Source organism: Megascapheus bottae, chromosome 14, assembly GCF_031878675.1.
Source record: "Megascapheus bottae isolate mThoBot1 chromosome 14, mThoBot2.hap1, whole genome shotgun sequence".
NCBI lineage: Eukaryota > Metazoa > Chordata > Mammalia > Rodentia > Geomyidae > Megascapheus > Megascapheus bottae.
This window is the reverse complement of record NC_143522.1, coordinates 31,972,509-31,990,534: the sequence shown is the minus strand read 5'-3', so window position 1 is coordinate 31,990,534 and position 18,026 is coordinate 31,972,509. Positions and strand designations below refer to the sequence as shown.

Sequence of the window (18,026 nt, the reverse complement as noted above, 5' to 3'; positions counted from 1 at the left end):
GCCCTCCCCACAGCCCTGCCCACAGCCCTGCCCACCCCTGCCCACAGCCCTCCCCACAACCCTGCCTACAGCCCTCCCCACAGCCCTACCCCCCACAGCCCTCCCCACACCACTGCCCCCCTACAGCCCTCCCCACAGCGCTGCCCACCCCTGCCCACAGCCCTCCCCCCACAGCCCTCCCCACACCACTGCCCCCCCACAGCCCTCCCCACAGCCCTGCCCACACCACTGCCCCCTCACAGCCCTCCCCATAGCCCTCCCCACAGCCCTGCCAACCCCTGCCCACAGCCCTCCCCACAGCCCTGCCCACACCACTGCCCCCTCACAGCCCTCCCCACAGCCCTGCCCACACCACTGCCCCCTCACAGCCCTCCCCACAGCCCTGCCCACACCACTGCTCCCTCACAGCCCTCCCCACAGCCCTGCCCACCCCTGCCCACAGCCCTCCCCACAGCCCTGTCCACAGCCCTGCCCCCCACAGCCCTCCCCACAGCCCTCCCCACAGCCCTGCCCCCCCACAGCCCTCCCCACAGCCCCCCCCACAGCCCTCCCGACAGCCCACAATGAAGAGGACCCACGCCGCTGGCCTGTCGTGCAGCCATGTGATAGAAGAATGGTTTATTTGAACAAATTACATGATAAATCATATAAAATAACCATTTTCAGAAAGACATCCACAAGACCACCTGAGAAGAATGTACAGACGCCTCTGAGAATCCAGGCAGGCCACATGTCCCAGGTCAATGGCTGGCGTGGGGGAGCGCGGGGACAAAGGGACCTGACACGGAAAGGACATTAACTTGTGCATTAAAAATGTACAGCAGTGGGGCCAGGAGTGTGGCCTAGTGGCAGAGTGCTTGCCTAGCATGCACAAAGACTCGGGTTCGATTCCTCAGTACCACATACATAGAAAAAGCCAGAAATGGTGCTGTGGCTCAAGTGGCAGGGCACCGGCCTTGAGAAAAAAGCCCCAGGACAGTGCTCAGGCCCTGAGTTCAAGCCCAGGACTGGCAAAAAAATAAAGTACAGCAGTGAGCACGGAGGGAGTGACCAGCCACTGCAGGTCCCCAGGGAGGGGGGGGGGGCGGGAGGAGGGCCAGGCAGCGTGCAGCGTGGTGGTGGCCCCAGGGCCAGGCCAGCACCTCTGCCAGTGGGGACCCATCCAAGCTCCCTGCCCCCTGCACTCACGTAAACATCAGGTGGGAGGTGGGCTGTGGCAGGGGCAGGGCCCCATACCAGCTAAGTGTAAACAGGGAGACCCACGCACCCCAGAGGCGGGAGTCCACCCCATGGGTCCATGCAGGTCCTGTCCCCGCACATCCATGCCTCCTGGTCCAGGGGTCCCCTCCACAAAGCAGACAGGCTCTTTGGCTTAATGCCTCCAGAAACACTGGCCACCCAGCAGGGGCGGGGGCAGAGGAGCAGGGGCAGAGGCCGGGCTGCCCGCCTGTCACACACCTGGCTGAGATCCTGAGATGGCATAACCCACCCAGGAAGATCCAGCTACAGGAGCCTGAGGCAGACGCCTGCTTAATGCCCGTAGTGACCAGGGGGCAGGGGCGAGACCAGGGGTGCAAATGTGTGGACCTTCGGGCAGACAGGAGTCCCCAAGATCCTGCTTTCCGGTCTCTGGGGGCTGCCCTGCCCCAGGAACCCGGCCCCCCGCGGCCCGAGGGCCTCCACGCAGACGCTGGGGAAGGGACACTCTGGAGGCTCCCTGCGGCCTCTGGGCTCAGTGGATTTGGCAGTTGTGTTGGCAACAGGGGCCAGAGTTCTGGGGCTCCCACCCCTAACGGGGTCCTCTGTCCCAGGGCGCGGCCCGCGGGGCACACAGGCCGCAATGGAGCAGAAGGCAGCATGGGCTCAAGCCTGGCAGAGACACCGTGATGGCACAAACTACTTTTTCCTTTAAAGCTAACAACAGAAGCAACAGTGAGGGGGGGAAGCGGGTGGGGGCCCTTGGCAGAGGCCGCGGGAGGCGCTGGGCCAGGGGGCCCCGGGCGGGGGCTGGGGCTGGGTGGGCTGGGGAGGGCAGGGGAGGCACCTGCCCAGGGTTATGGCACGAATGGGGTTTTCACAGAGAACCACCGGGCTGGGCGGGTGCCCACGGTGAGTGGCAGCCACCAGACTCGCACACAGGGGCCCTGGCCTAGAGGAGGAACTGCTCGGCGTCGGGGAGGAAGGCAGGCTCCGGGAGGCCCGGGGGCCCGCAGCTCCTCAGGGGCAGGGCTGGCAGCAGGGGCTCTGCCGAGGCCGGCGAGGATGGACTCTGGGCGGCTGGCCGGCCCTTCCCTGGTGGGGCCAGGCCTGGGGAACCCCTGTTTCCCGTCAGCAGGTCCAGGTTGATGTTGGGGTCCACAATGGCATTGATGACTAAAAGAGGAGAGAAAGGTCAGGTGGGCCAAGGGCTGGGGGTGGAGGACGGGAGGGTGAGAGGCGGAGGACTGGAGGGTGAGAGGCGGAGGACGGGAGGGTGAGAGGTGGAGGAGGGAGGATGAGAGGTGGAGGACGGGAGGGTGAGAGATGGAGGACAGGAGGGTGAGAGGCGGAGGACGGGAGGGTGAGAGGTGGAGGAGGGAGGATGAGAGGTGGAGGACGGGAGGGTGAGAGATGGAGGACAGGAGGGTGAGAGGCGGAGGACGGGATGGTGAGAGGTGGAGGAGGGAGGATGAGAGGTGGAGGACGGGAGGGTGAGAGATGGAGGACAGGAGGGTGAGAGGTGGAGGACGGGATGGTGAGAGGTGGAGGAGGGAGGATGAGAGGTGGAGGACGGGAGGGTGAGAGATGGAGGACAGGAGGGTGAGAGGTGGAGGACGGGATGGTGAGAGGTGGAGGAGGGAGGATGAGAGGTGGAGGACGGGAGGGTGAGAGATGGAGGACAGGAGGGTGAGAGGCGGAGGACGGGAGGGTGAGAGGCGGAGGACGGGAGGGTGAGAGGTGGAGGAGAGAGGATGAGAGGTGGAGGACGGGAGGGTGAGAGATGGAGGACAGGAGGGTGAGAGGCCGAGGGGCTGGGAGCTGCGGGGCCGGGAGGGGGTCGAGGGGCCAAAGTCTGAAGGGCAAGGGCCCGAGCATCAAAGGACGAGGGCTGGGGTGACTGGCCATGGGAGAGGGGTGGGGGTTGGGAGGTGGGCAGTGGGGGGCTGGGGGAGGGGCTGGGGGGCCGGCAGCGTGCCTGGCCCCCATCACTACCCACACCCACCTTCCAGCTGTTTCTGCACACGCCGCAGTTCCTTCAGGATCAAGCTGATTTCCTGGGGAGGAGGAGGGGAGGAGGAGGGGGAGGACGTGTGGGCAGTGCAGGACCCTCCGGCCTGCTCCCGTTTCCAGGGCTCCTGGCCAGCCGGAGCGGGGTTGGGGTGGACAAACTGGCACCCCCCGCAGGCTGGGGCCCTGCCCAGCAGCAGCCCTCACCTTGTTGGACGTCTTCAGGATGGGCACCTCGTTCTCCGCGTTGACCCTGGCCTCCAGGTCCTCCCATGCTCCTCCTGTGTTCTGGAAGAGAATCCTGGGGACAGAAAGGACAAAGGTGGCCCAAGGAACTGACGTCCTGGAGCTCCTCAAACATCTCCTCTGCCACTCCGCCACGGGTTCAGGAGAGAAACTGAGGCCCAGTGCAGGAGCAGGGCTGCCCTGGTCCTCATCTCTGCCCTCCCCACCCGCTGCCCCCTGCACACGACCCCCGCCTCCCAGCCTTCCCTGCACCCTGCACACGCCCACCGCCTCCCAGCCTTCCCTGCACCCTGCACACGCCCCCCACCTCCCAGCCCTCCCTGCCCCCCGCACCCTGCACACGCCCCCCGCCTCCCAGCCTTCCCTGCACCCTGCACCCTGCACACGCCCACCGCCTCCCAGCCCTCCCTGCCCCCTGCACAGGCCCCCCGCCTCCCGCCCTCCCTGCCCCCTGCACCCCGCACAGGCCCCCGCTCCCCCCCGCCCTCCCCGCCCTCCCTGCCCCCTGCACCCCGCACAGGCCCCCCGCTCCCCCGCCCTCCCCCGCTCCCCGGCACGCGTGCTCACTTCATCTTCTCAGCCAGGTGCTCCGTGTTCTCTCGGATGGCGTGTGACAGCTGGGACACTGGGTTTAGCATCAGGTTATCAAAGATCACCTGGAGGAGAGTGGCGTCAGCACGGCAGCGCAGCCCAGGCGCAGGGACCCCCAGCCCTCCCGGGAGAAGCGCCGTGCCTCCTCACGATTCCGGGGCCTGCACTTGGTGGTCCGCAGGTCCTCACAGCTGTCCTTCATGTTCTGGTTGAAGTCCCGAGAGTTCAGTGAGCCAGGCGGCACCTTCTGGAAATTGAGGCTGGCCTCAGGAATGCGTTGCACGAGCTGCAGATGGCAGGGCAGTGGGCTCACCTGGCGGCGTGGTGGGGGCGGGCTCCTTGCACCCCACTAGACCCGGGGCCCACGGGAGCCGGCCCAGACCACGCACGGCTGGGCTGCGTGGCGAGGCGTGCAGCGCAGCGTCTGCCTCCCCGGCTGGCCTCCCTGCAGGCCAGCACCCTCCCTGGATGGGCGTCCAGAGGCCCTGGGCTCACCTCCTCCCGAGCAGAGATGGTCGAGGCAGGGGTGCCGGGCGTGCTCCCCAGGGAGGCCCCGTTCCCGGCCACGTCGTGGATCTCCTGCGCCAGGATGGCCACATCCTTCACCAGGGTCTGGCTCAGCCTGCAGCCGCAGCGGGGAAGGAAGACGCTGGGTCCTCTCCAGCAAGAACAGAGGGCAGCAGGCCTGCTCCCCACGGCGCCACACGCCCCTGAGGTGCTGGCCTCCCGGTCAGAGGGGTCTGCGAGGAGGTTGGCGGACAGCCCCAGGCGTCCCTGCTCCTGCCCCAAACCAGGCCTGGGCTGCAGGCCCTCCTCACACGATGTGGCATGCCACAGCCAGCAGCTGGAACATGGTCCACGCAGGGTCAGGCAGGGTGGGCAGGCTGTCCCCCAGGAGCAAGGCCCCACAGGGACGAAGGTCACCACCAGCCTCCTGCCCCTTTTGCAAGGTCCTGGCAAGCTCGACCCAGAGCTCCCAGGCCCACGCGTCCCTTCCTGGGAGTCCTTTCTAGGGTCCACCGCCTGCCACCTGCCCCATAGCACTGTTAGGCCCCAGGCAGCTCGCTCCCCGCGCTAGCCCCATGGCCCTTGGCTTGGAGAGGAAGACCCCTCTGCCGCTGTCTCCAGAGCCAGCCCAGCCCCGGGGCCACCTAGCACCTGACCCAGAGCCCAGAATGGCCCCGGGCACCGCACACCACCTCTCCTGTGGACCTCCTACCTATGCCAGCTCACTCAAAACTGGAACCTTTCCACTGGCTGCCATCCTTCACACATCCAGAGAGCAGACAGACATCCCTCTAACCTCAGGTGATGCCAAACCACATGTGCCCTGTGTCAAAGCCCTGCTCCTGGCACCCCAGTCCTTCCTGTTCTGATATCCTTCCTTGGTTCAGGGGGCCCCTCTAGGCCACCCTCTCCCCTCCCCACCCACCTGTACCCCCTTCCCTAGTAAATCTGAAGGACTGTGCAGGGAAGCTCATTTCTAATAAATATTCTGATGAAGACCTCCTTGTAAAAGGGTCCTCAGCTTCCTGGGAAGGTCTTTATCCAGCCAGCCAGCCCGCCAACTGAATCATTCATCCATTTACTCACCCGTCCATCTACTCATTCATCCACTGAGCCGTCCGTCCATCTGTCCGTCCACCCACCCACCCATCCATCCAGTGATCCATCCACCCATCCATTTGTCCACCTGTATGTCTGCTGAGTTTCCCACAGGCTCATATGTTGACTAATTGGTCCACAGCTAGTGGTGCTCTTTTGGAAGGCTGTGAGGGCGGCAGGGGGCAGGAGGGAGCTGGAAATGGGTCACTGCGGGGGATCCTAGGGCAGTGGCCATTCCTGGCTTTTTTCTGTCTACTTTTCAACGTAAGTGGGAACCTCCCCTGCCACAAGCTCTAGCAACCACAATGAGCCCAAGTGAGCATGCCTGGGGCCCCTGCAACAGTGTGCCAAAGTAAACAATTCCTCTCTCTAAGCTGCTCTCGTGTGCTTGGTCATAGCAACACAGAAATAACTAAAACAGGGCCAGGAGCATGGCCCAGTGGTGGAGTGCTCGCCTAGCATGCATGAAGTATTGGGTTTGATTCCTCAGTACCACATACACAGAAAAAAGCCAGACGTGGGGCTGTGGCTCAAGTGGCAGAGCTCTAGTCTTGAGCAAAAAGTGTCCAAAGACAGTGCCTAGGCCCTGAGTTCAAGACCCAGGGCTGGCAAAAAAAAAAAAGGAAAAAAGCAAGGGGGAAAGAAAGGAAGGAAAAGAAATAAGTAATACAGCCTCCACCAGCCCATCCAATCCAACTACCCACCTACCCACTCCCCTTCCTTCCACCATCTAACTACAGCCCACCAGTGTATCCTTTCACCATCACCCCCTCCTTCATCTATCTACACCACACACCCCCTCCTTCATCTACACCACACACCCCCTCCTTCATCTACACCCCCCACCCACCCAAGTGTTCTCCAAGACTGCTGGAAGCCAACAACGGTCCCTCTTCCGGGGCCAGGGGAGGAGCCCTGGGGGCCGGCGAGGCACTCACCTGGCGATCTCCGCTATCTCCGCCGTCTGCACGATGAAGCCGTAGGGGTCAGGCTCTTCCTCCTCGTCGTCTGTGTCCCGAGGGCCGGGTGCCCGGGATCGAGCCCGCCCAGAGCCGCTGGCCCGCAGGGTCTGCGTGGCTGTTGAGGCGTGGGCGCGGGCGTGTTTGGGGGAGCCGTACTCTTCCTCCGAGGTGGAGGTGTAATCCGAGCCCTGCTGCCGGCGACGCGTGTCTTGGATGAGTGGATTGGTGTCAGAAGCAAGAACAGAACAGAGCAGGGCTCAGACCTTCCGGTGAGGCCTTGCACAACAGGGCAGGCTGTGCACCACCTGGCACCCCGCACCCGGAGCCCCAGCAGAAGACCTGCCATGCCTGGGGTGAGCGTGCACCCCACAGGTGGAGCCAGCAGGGAGGCAGGGAAGGGTGCTGGGCAGAATTGGGGAAAGAGCCAGGTGTGGTGCCTCAGGCCTGTCATCCTAGCTACTGAGGATCAGGGTTCAAAGCCAGCCTGAGACTCGTATCTTCAATTAACCTCTAGAAAAGGGGAAGTGGGGCTTGGCTCAACAGTAGGGTGGTAGCCTTGACTGAAGAGCTCAGGAACAGCGCCCAGGCCAAGTTCAAGCCACATAACCCACAAAAAAAAAAAGAAAGAAAGAAAAAAAATGGGGTAAGCCTCTCATAAGAGTCAGCCATGCCTTGGGGGGGGCTGTCCAGTGGGCAGGGATGGCCCATGGCCAGCCTGGCCGTGCAGTCACCAGACGGCCCCTCGGGCACAGCCTCTCTGTCTTTAGGGGCAGCAACTGGATGGACTCCTGCAACCCCAGGCAGTTCTGAACAGCCAACGCATGCTAGGTGACATGGACGAGGAACAGCAACCGAGCCATGCAGAGGCCCTCAGCCCACTGCCAGGGTGGCCGCCCCGTCCAGTCAGCAGCAGGCAAGGCGGGGCAGGAGGGGTGTGGCTAGAGCACCTCGCCTCGAGAATCCACTCAATCCACTCACGCTGCTCCTGGGTCAGGGCCAGCCCCAGGCAGCGGCCATCCCTTCTCACGCTGCCCACAGACCTCAAGGCAGAGGTCTCCCCACCAAACCTCCCCACCATGGGTCTGAGGCTGCAGGAGGGCGTTAGGCCCCACCAGACAGGCACAGACACGCTCCGAGGCTCCCCATCCCCCGCAGCTCAGGAGGCAGAGAACCACTGCCCGGCCTGGGGCTGAGAAGTTCCTGCTGCCCCCCAGGTGGCCAGAGCAGCAGGCCCATCCCTTCACAGGAACTGAGTGCTGGGGGCGTGGCTGGCCCGCCCAACTTGGGGACAGTCACCCGCCCGCCCCGGTACTCACTGGAGGAGTATCTGGCACTGCCTGGCCGGGCCCGGCTGAAGGGCTGTCGGGGACCGGCGCTGGCGGCAGCGGCAGCGGCAGCGGCAGCCTTCCTGGCAGCAGCCCGGGCCTCGGCCATGGTGGGCTTACGGCGGCTACAGCACAGCTCCGCACTGCGGCCAGAGAAGCCAGTGCGGGCAGGGGTGGCCTCTGCGTCGCCGGGCCCTGTGAAGGAGCCGGCCCGCTTACGCGGCAGGGCCAGAATGTCCAAGCGCGTCAGCTTCTTAGCCTGCTCTGTGGCCGGCCGACTGGCCGGCTCGGGGGTGGCCGGGAGCCCCCTCTCGCCGTCCACAGCCTCCGTGTCAGACGCCTCCCCGAGCCGGGCCCGCCTGAGCCGGGAAGCCCTGGTGGGCCGTGGGGTGGACAGGCTGTTGGAGCGGGTCAGGGCCTGCTGGACCTTCTGGGCACTGGTGGAGACGCGGCTCTGCTCCTCTCGGGGGGCAGGGGAGGGCGGGGAGGGGGCTGGCTTCCGGCGGGGCCCAGGCTGACTCGCCTCCTGACTGGAGGTGACGGCGTCTGAGTTGGGCGAGTGATGGAGGCCGGACCCCCGCTCCTCATCTGGCCAGTCCAGGGACCCTCGGGGCCCACGGCCACGCCGCACGGCTTGGCGCCGCGCTGAATCTGCACGGCCTGGATCTGCTGGGCCCGGTGGGCGCCGCTGCTTCTGTGACAGGCGCTCCTGGGCTTCGCCTGGGGAGGCGCCTCCTGGCTCTGGCACCACGGGCGGGGGTGGCAAGCTCTCTTTCTGTGGCCCCAGGGTCGGGGGCGTGGTTGGGCTGGGTCCATTCCAGCCACTGAGCAGGCTGACGGGGCTGGCGGTGTCCACGTCTGAATCCCCAGACAGAGAGTCCTCGGGGGGCCTGGGGGCGCCCCCCTCACCGTCTCCGTCCGTGGATTTGGAGAGCAGTCGGGCCTCGAGGGCGGCCAAGGCCGTCTCTGTCTCCTTCAGGATCAGGTGGGTGTCCTGGGTGTGCAAGTCCACCCGGGAGGCCCGAGCTGCAGCCACGTCCTGCAGAAGGGGATGGCCGGAGATGTGGGGGAGCTTGCCGGGCGCCGGGGCGGCGCTGTCTGGCTCCTTGGTGAAACTCTCTTGTCGGACAAAGGCCAAGGCTTCCTTGGCAGGGGCTGGGCCGGGGCCACGGGGCTCGGGGGGCCGCCCAGGGCACAGCTGCACCACCATCCTCCCGCTGGCGCTGACGTGGACGCCATCCTGCGTGGGGCGGCCCGCCGGGGCTGCCCGCCCGGGGCCTTCCGCCTCCCCAGGAGCCACAAACGGTTTCCGGGGGAAGGTGGCCTCCCCGTTCTTCTCTCCAATGAAGAAAGAGGTGGGGGCTGGCTCCCCAGGCGCCCGCTGACCCCGCTGACCCCTGGCCCAGGCTGCCAGCTCCTGAGGCATCGTGTGCCTCCCCACCTGCGGCTCGGGGCCCGGCTCGGGGCCTCGGCCCCCATCTGACCCGCTGGCGTCGCTGAGACTGTCTGGGTCCAGGTCTTCCTGGCCTGGGAGGCGGCCAGCCTGCTCACCGCCTGGCTCTGGTGGCCCTGACCCGTTCCTCCTGGTCACCTCAGGCCCCGCAGGGCTGTCAGCCCTGTCACTGGGCAGCTGAGGAAGCAGTCGCCGGGTGCGCAGAGGCAGGGTCCCCTCAGGCTCTCCAGTTTTGTGTCCAGGGCAGTCCTCTGCAAAGCACAAGGCCTGTTCAGTTACAGTGGCCGCAGGCAGGCTCTGTGCACGCACCCAGAGCCTCGACTCCCCGAGGCACAAGGTAACACGGGCTATGTCTGTGGCCAGTGGCCTGGGGCTGTCCGGGCAGGGCTCCCTGGCTCACGTACCTGCTAGGCCTGGGTCTGAGTAGCTATCAGCCAGGCTAGCCCAGCGGGACACCCACTTCTGAGCCCCGGGTGAGCCTGGAACCAGGTGGCCCTGCGGAGAGGAGAGGAGAACAGAGAGCATGGCACACACAGGACGGAGGGGTAGGGAGAGATGAACCCCCCGCCTGCACAGGCCTTGTGGGACAGCCCTGCGGGAGCAAGCTGGAACAGCGTCTCACAGCTCAGCCCAGGCCAGCGCACGTGTCACGCTTCCGGATTCTTTCTGTCCGCCCTGGGGCAGCACACACCTGGCTCTAACCAACTCGGGGCCTCAGCATCTGGCCCCCATCCCTCCACGCTGGCGTCCAGCCCACCTGCCCAGAGAGAAGGCCTGAGGAAAGGCCGCTTTCAGAGTGGCTGCAGGGCCTGTACCTGGCGCTCTGTCTTGGGGGGTGTACCCACCGGCCGGGAGGCAAACTCCTGCAGCAAGGCCACTCTCTGGGCCACACCCCCCTCCACGGACTCATCTCGGTCCCCTTGGATCACTGGGCGGAAGGTGGCTGAGGACACTCTGGAGAGTTCGGGGGCCTCAAACACCCCGAATACCTGCCAGGAGAGAGTAATAGAGCAGGTTGGAGGCGCCGGGCAGCCAGCTGGGCACGTCACGGGGAAACAGGCCAAGACAGGGCCAGAGGGCAGCTGCGTCTGAGGCCTCTCTCCTGCCCCTCCTGCTCGACTGGACCAGCCATACGAGCCAGAGCTGAGCTGAGGCAAGCCAATACCCATCCCCAGCACGCCTACCGGCCTACACCCCAGCTCCCACAATGCCCTGTCCTCGCCACACGCCACACCTGATCAATCATCTTCCTGGCCTCCTCCACCTCCCTGTCCTGTGCTTCTGTCTCGATGGTGTAGGTGCCCGCGTCACTCAGGCTGTCGTCCTCCTCCTGTCTTCGAGCCTTCGTCAGCTGGGGGTCGGCTGGCGGGGGTGGAGGGGTGGGGGGTGCCACGGGACTGGCCGTGCGGGGTGTCAGGGGGGCCGGTGGCACCGGAGCCGCCTTCTCTGGGCCCGGCCGGGGGGCTGGCGAGCTGTCATGCAGGCACTGGGCCATGAACTCCTGGGCCAGGCGAGAGCGGCGCCCCACGCTTCCAAAGGGACGGGCAGGGGTGCGTGGGGTGGGCACGGAGCTGCCCGGCCGCTCCTCCGTCTTCTCTCGTTTGAGTGAGCTGGCCCTCTGGGGCCCCAGGCTGCTGCCTGCGGCGCGGGCGGGGGCGCCGGGCCGCTCCCCGTCGGTAGCCCCAGGGGGCCGGCGCTTGTCAGCCTTGGGGTCCCCTGGCGGTGGCGTGTGGGTGAAGGACTGGGAGCGCTTCTTGCGAGGCGTGTCCTCGTCAAAGAACTGGATGACGAAGGCCTGCTGGCTGTGCAGCAGCTCCTGGGGGTCCCGCCTGATCTGCCTCTGCAGCCGCACCTGCTCCCCGCCGGCCGCCCCGGGGGCCCCGGCCGCCCCCGCCGCCGCCGCCGCCGCCGCCGCAGCCAGCGGGTCCTCTGAGTCGCTCTGCGTGCCGTCCTCGTGCTGGTGGCCTGGGGACACCAAGGGTCAGGCCTCACACCCGGAGGGCAGGGGACACACGTGGCAGGTCTCGCATTTACAGAGACTGAGCCCACAGCCCGGAGCCCAGCACGCGGAGTGGAGCGTGCGTCGAAGACCCCACACGCTGCCCCGAGATCACGCAGGGGTCCTCAGGTCATTCGTAGAGGACGTGACAGGCCTGCCCTGGTACGGTGGGCACATGGGGAGGGACGGACGGAAGGAGGGACAGACAGGCGCCTCGCCTGCTCGGCTGTCCAGCGCCGCGGGTGCTCACCTCTCAGGGTTCGGCTGTGGACTGGCAGGTCACTCTGGGTGCTGTGGACGTCATCCCCTGAGCTGGGCCGGTGCAGCAGGCCCGGGTCATTCTGCACCAGCCAGTCGGCCACCTTGGTCTCGGCGGAGACCATGTCCGCGGGGGAGGCCTCCCGGGCGGGGGGCCGCCGCTGGCGCAGGGAGAACTTGGTGATGTGATCCTTGATCTTCACTTTGCCAGGGCTGCAGTCATCAAACTCAATGGTGAAGGAGGCGTGACTCTGCACCACGGGGGCGGTCTCTCCTCCGTCCACCCCCCTGTCCTGGGTGGGCACCTCAGGGCTCTGTAACGGCCGTGGAGGCTCCTTGGTGGGGATCTCAAAGTAGCTGGGCTCCCGCCGGAATGAACAGCCCTGGTGCTCGAGGGTGGCACGCAAGCCATCGGGCTCCCGGCCCTGGGTCGGTGGCTCCTTCTCCTTCAGACGCTCTGGAGGGAGATGTGCTCAGCCGGCGGCCCTCACCGCCCGCTCCCCCTCCCTGATGCCCGCTCCTCCCCCCCTGCCACCCGCTCCCCCCTACTCCTCCTCCCCGCCACCCGCTCCCCTCCCACTCCTCCCCCCTCGCCACCCGCTCCCCCCCCACCCGCTCCTCCCCCCTCGCCACCCGCTCCCCCCCACTCCTCCCCCCCCATTCCTCCTCCCCCCCAGCCCTTGCACTGGAGTTCACACCCCAGCTCCGAGACCCACCTGGGAAAGGCCCCTCCTGGCGCAGGTCCTCGGGAGAGGCACTGTCATCATCCCCCCACCAAGAGGGCTGTCCATACAGGGGTGTGCGGTAAGCCATGGCCTCTGTGGGGAGCAGCAACCAGACCCCCACTCACAGTGGCCTCTCCCAAGGAGCTGGACACGCTGGGCTATGCAGCGCCCCGGTGTCACAGCTGCTGGCTGCCCCCGGCTCCGGCCTCGCCTCCCAGGGCCCTGGCCAGCTGCTGACCACACCATCCCCACAGAAGGGCCCCACGCCCCTCTGTGTCTCCCCACGGCCGTGTCCACTGGAAAGGCCAGGGACCCGGCCTGGGCCGGCTGCACCGCCAAGGCCTTGGCATCGCGCCAAGCCACGGTCACCAGCTGTGCACACTCACAGCCCAGGCCCTGGCAGGGCTCCGAGCAGCTCAGGTGACTTCCTGGAAATCCTCCCCATTCCCAGCCCTCTTTCAACAGACAAGGAAAGCCTGGGAGAAGGTGGACTCTCCAGGCCCACCTGCTGGGGCTCAGGGCTCCGTGTGGAGGCATGGGTGACCGTGGCAGGAGAGGATGCAAGCCCCCCCCACCTCTCTCCCCGTCCCCTCAGCCTCTGGCTGGAGGACACAGGGTGGCCAGCCAGTGGCCCCTCAGCTGGAGGAGGTTCACGGGCTGGGAACTTGGGCAGATGAACCCACACAGGAGCAGACTGTGCTGGGACCAGGAGGGCCAGCGGAGGGGAGGGGCCAGCGCACGGGGGCAGGGGTGGCAGGGGCTGAGCCCGGGGTGCTGTGTCTGCCCACCCGCTCTGGCCCTCCCTGTTCCCGCCCCCGGAGCTTACCTGCTGCGGGCCTCCGGTCCCCCTTCTCTGGCCGCGGGTGGGTGGCCTCGCAGTAGGGTGTGGGTTCCAGCAGGGGTTCACGCCTCCTGGGCAGGGAGCCCTGGACACCCACCTGCAGCTGGCTGGTGTACTTCTCGTGCTATAGGCAGACAGCAGGGTGCACGGCAGTGTCAGCCTGGGACACCCGTCTGGGGCGAGTCCTGAGTGCGAGACCTGCCCTGGGGAGCCCCTAGAACTTGGGGACCAGGCACAGCTACTTCAGTGGGGAGGATGAAGCAGGAGGGCCCTGAAACCGCCACCCTCCGACTCCACCCAAGACAGGCACAGGCCCTGGGGTGCTGGAGGCCTGAGTGTGGGGGGCGGGGGCTCTGGTGGGTCCTGCCTCTCTGGCTGCGGGGGGCTATGCAGACAAGTTGATTTGGAGAATCGGGCTAAGGGCAGCCCACCTCACAAAGGGCCCTGTGGAACTTGAGTGGGCCCTGCACCCACAAACAAGTGAAGGTGAGAGGTCCTGCCTGATGTGACTCCACCCAGAATGCCCACGCACTGGAGCGTGCCCTCCTCCCCGGAGACCGTGTCAGGCTCTTCCTCCACTCACATGAGTGGGTAGGGTGCTGGCAGCTCAGGCTCAGGAGGTCTGAGCTCTGAGGACTGTGATTCAAAGCCAGGTGAGTAACAACGTTTGTGAGACTCTGATCTCCAATTAATCAAGTAATCATCAAACAAAAACTAGAAGTGGAGCTGTGGCTCAAGTGGTAGAGCAACAGACTTAAGCACAAAAGTTCAGGGAGAGAGCCCAGACCATGAGTTCAAGCCCGGGACCAACACACACACATACACATACACACATACACACACACACACACACACACACACACACACCAGGTGGCCCATGAGTTCAAGCCAGGGACCCACACACACACACACACACACCAGGTGGCCCATGAGTTCAAGCCAGGGACCAACACACACACACACACATACATACATACACACACACCTACACACACATACACACACATACATACACACACAGACACATACACACACATACATACACACACATACACACAGAGACACACATACATACACACACAGACACATACATATACACACATACATACACAGAGACACACATACATACACACACAGACACATACATACATACACACACATACATACACACACACAGACACACATACATACACACACACACACACAAACACACACACACACACACACACACCAGGTGACCCACCCGTCCTGGCGAGTCAACTCATCTTGTTTCCCTCTTCAGTGTACACTTTCCTCTCAGTGGGCATCCATCCCTCCTGCCAGCTGACCCCAGCGGGCATCCATCCCTCCTGCCAGCTGACCCCAGCGGGCATCCATCCCTCCTGCCAGCTGACCCCAGCGGGCATCCATCCCTCCTGCCAGCTGACCCCAGCGGGCCCCTGCCCTTCCCATCTCCCTGCTCAGCCTGACCACGGTTCTCTGAGCTACAGAGCCAAACTGCACCAGAATGGCTCTGAAGGCCCTCTGGCGACAGGAGGCCAGCTGCTGGCCCTCCCTCTCACTCTACCCCTGCCCCAGCTGCCCTCCACAGCCTGCAGTGTGTAATGGCTACTTCCTCCCTGCTAGACTGGGTTTTCAGGCAGAGCAGGCCAGGCCAGGCTGATTCGCGCCACCCCAGCCAGGAAGGGACGCCCAGGGGCTGGGGGACGTTTGCAGGGAGGGACAGCAGCAGGGGCAGAGGCGCGGCTGAGATCCCCAAGGGGTCTGGTGGGCTGACCTTGAGCGCCTCCTCAGGGACGCGGTGCTGCACACGCTCCAGCACGTACATGTTGGAATGTGGCTGTGTTAAGGAGGACACAGAACAGGAGGCAGGGGAGACCAGAGGCCAGGCCTCGAGGAACAGGTGGAGGGCTCCTGCTCAGGGAAGCCCAGGATGCGAGCACGCACGCAAGCATGCACGCCCTGCTGACAGCCCAGAGTACACCCCGTCCAGCCAGGACTGAGGCCCACAGAGCAGTCAACTGTCCCCGAGGCCTGTGCGATCTCAGGGCCGGGCCGCCCAGCAGAAGGGAGCCCATGAGCAGCGTCAGGCAGCCAGGTGGTGACGGCCGGGCCCGGGAGGGGAAGGGCTCTCTTGGGAAGGATATCATAGCCGAAGCGGACGACATCGTTGAGCTTCAGCGTGACGTACTTCTGATCTGGGATGCGCACGTCGTTGACAAACGTCTGTGAAGGAGGGGGGTTGAGCCTCCCTGGCAAGCCCTAACCAGGCCCAGAGCCTGGGGACACACTACTCTGTCGGGCCTCCAGGGCTCAGGTGCCCAGAAGGGGCACTGGTACGAGGCCTGGACCCTCGGGGACCCTGAGCCCACACAGGAACCAAGGCCTGCTCACCCCACAGCCTTCCCTGCTTCTGATGGGTGGCAGGGAGGAAGACCTGGGCAGGCCCCGGCTGGCCCCGCAGCCCCGGGCTGGGAACAGCTGCTGTGGCCAGCGCCCAGGGTCACAGGCGGAAGCAGAGCCTCCCGGGACGCTGGGAAGCCCAGTCCAGGCTGAGTGGGCAGAAACGGGATGGAGCCTGGTGAGCGGCGTCCGCCCAGTGCAGAAGGAAGCACAGCGATGTGCACGCGGGCTGCCTTGAAGGGCCTGCTTTGTCCTCCCAGCCTGCACACCCAGCTCCGTCTCCCTGGTGGTCGCCTGGGCCCTCCTGGCCTCTTCCCTGCCTGCTCTCCCTAACTCTAAAGCAGCATCATGCCCCTCTGTCCAGGCGGCCCTGGGGGCCGAGCGCATCTGCGCACTCCCCTGCTCACGGCCTCCTCTCCCACCTGAGAAGCCCTTCCAGCCTCTGCAGCGGGTGGGGCCAGGGCTGGAGGGGGCCGGGACAGGAGGGGCGGGATGGCTCCAGGTTGGGCTATGCTGATGTGTGGCCTGGAGGCGGGAAGGCAGCACGGAGGGCACTCACCCCGTTGAGACTGCCCAGATCCTTCACCCAGTGCTCGTCGCGGTCCTGGTCGTAGTTGATGACGGCATGCTGCTTGTCCACGCTGCGAGACTAGGGAGGCACAGGGCCTCAGCTCCGAGGGCAGCGCTGCCCACGGGCCCTGGGGCCTCTGCCACCATGCCCACCACCATACCCATCCTACCACACTGGCCCCTGAGCCTGGGACTCACCATTACCACCTGCAAGACACCAGGGCCGCTCCCCCCGCGAGGACCTCCCCTCCCCACCACTGCCCCCCCCCCGTCATGAGGCCCTCCCCGTGAGCACTCCCCCACACTCTGCTCCTGGCCTAGTGTGGGAATCCCTCTGGTCATCAGATACTGGCTATTCCCTCCCAAGGGCAGGCGGGGGTGGCTAGCACAGAGCCCAGGGGAGGTGGACGGGGGCTGGTGGGGGAACAGCCCTCCCTCACGCCCCAGAGCACTGGCAGCTCGGGGTGCTGGCTTCTCCCCCACCCCCTCCGCCTCCGCCTCTGCACACGGGGCCTCTTCAGCCCTGAGCAGTCTTGCCTTCCCGGGGACCCTGCCCCGGCACAGCCACCGGTTTCCAGGGGTCCAGGGGTCCAGTTGCAGGGCCCCAGCCATGCGTACCCCTCCCCATCCCCATCTGGACACAGGCAGCCCCAGGGGACATCCATGCAAGACAGGGAGTCTGCCTCTGCCTGCCGGGAGGACCACGACCACAGTGCCCTCCTCCTGGTGCGGGCCCTGCCCGTGACCTGCAGGCCAGCCCAGCAGTAGCCCCAGCTCCTCCTCAGCCGGGCACTCCGCAGGGTGCCGAGGGACACCCCGCCCCAGGCACCCAGAGGGCCCAGGCCTCATCTCTGGCCCTGGCAGGGAACCAGTGCAGGACTTAGACACAGCAGCGGAGCTGGGCAGGCGTGCAGTGGCCTGTGGCCTGCGCCAGCCCCAGCTGTCTCAGGAGGCGACCTCAGACGCCTCCAAGCGGCCAGCCTGCCCATATGGCACTGCAGAGGAGCCCAGAACCGGGTGGGGACAGAGAAGACAACACGAGAGCAGAGCAGTGTGCACGAGGCCTGGCCCCCAGGTCTTTGGATGGGGGGTGAGGCAGGGATGACGGGGGGGGCGGGGGATCATGGTCCAGCCTGTCCCCAAAGCAAATTGCTGGCTGCAGGGAGGTCCCCCCGGGCCCCTGTTCGTGCTTGGCCTGCCCACCTACTCCACCACCGCTGACCGGGGCAGTATTCTCAGACACACCCAGCCAGAGCCTTCCTGGATGACAGGGCTTGCGTCTTGGCACTGGTCACCTGCCACCTCTCTGCATGTCTCCCCCGAGCGTGAGGCTTTGCGGGGAGTCTCCCAGGTGCTGGGGAGACACCCAGAGGCAGTGGTCGTGCGGATGGGTACAGAGACGGCCAAACGGACCCCAGATGAGAGTAGACGGCAGTGGGAAAAGAGAGCGCAGAGGCCAGGGCCGAGTGGGTCCTGGAGACCCACTGGGTATGGGAGAGGACAGGCCCCCGGTGTGTGGGGAGGGCTGCACTCGGGGTGCATGGGCGTGGGGTGCAGGACTGGGTGGTGGAGCCGTTGGTGGTGCTCTGGCGGGCACAGGAAATGAAGGTGCAGCCAGGGAGAGGAGGCACAGGCTGGACAGGAAATGGTGTAGAAATAATCTACCGCCGTGCGGGAGCTGAGAGGCCACGTGCACAGAATGGGTGGAGCTGCAGGTCTGGAGAGGTGGCCGCTGAGGGGGGCCGCGAGGGAGGGGGGATGGGAAGGGCTGCTGGTGGAGATGAGGCCCGCTCAGCAGGATGGCTCCGGAGAGGAGGAGAGGAGGGCACAGGAGGGCGTGG

General features: G+C 65.7%; 1 protein-coding gene across 1 annotated transcript; it reads right to left on the bottom strand.

Annotated features, from left to right (window-relative positions):
* Nucleotides 1-2,010: 2,010 nt before the first annotated feature.
* On the bottom strand, nucleotides 2,011-16,797 carry Cep170b (centrosomal protein 170B). Its single transcript, XM_090344154.1, has 18 exons — nucleotides 16,669-16,797; nucleotides 16,175-16,264; nucleotides 15,360-15,438; nucleotides 14,990-15,048; nucleotides 13,198-13,336; nucleotides 12,363-12,464; nucleotides 11,639-12,103; nucleotides 10,624-11,354; nucleotides 10,205-10,378; nucleotides 9,794-9,884; nucleotides 7,928-9,640; nucleotides 6,588-6,819; nucleotides 4,540-4,666; nucleotides 4,187-4,330; nucleotides 4,021-4,109; nucleotides 3,415-3,508; nucleotides 3,203-3,254; nucleotides 2,011-2,373 (listed from the first exon to the last, which is right to left on the bottom strand). Exons 1-18 carry the CDS (start codon nucleotides 16,795-16,797, stop codon nucleotides 2,150-2,152), a joined length of 4,734 nt encoding a protein of 1,577 aa, XP_090200280.1. The 3' UTR covers nucleotides 2,011-2,149.
* Nucleotides 16,798-18,026: the final 1,229 nt, after the last annotated feature.

Coding starts and splice junctions, on each gene's coding strand:
- Cep170b (XM_090344154.1), bottom strand. CDS start 16,797: ATGGCTGGGGCCCTGCAACTGGACCCCTGGACCCCTGGAAACCGGTGG. Junction 9,885..10,204: donor CCCCCAAGACAGAGCGCCAG/GTACAGGCCCTG, acceptor TCCTCTCCGCAG/GGCCACCTGGTTCCAGGCTC. Junction 6,820..7,927: donor CAGTGCCAGATACTCCTCCA/GTGAGTACCGGG, acceptor CACTCATCCAAG/ACACGCGTCGCCGGCAGCAG.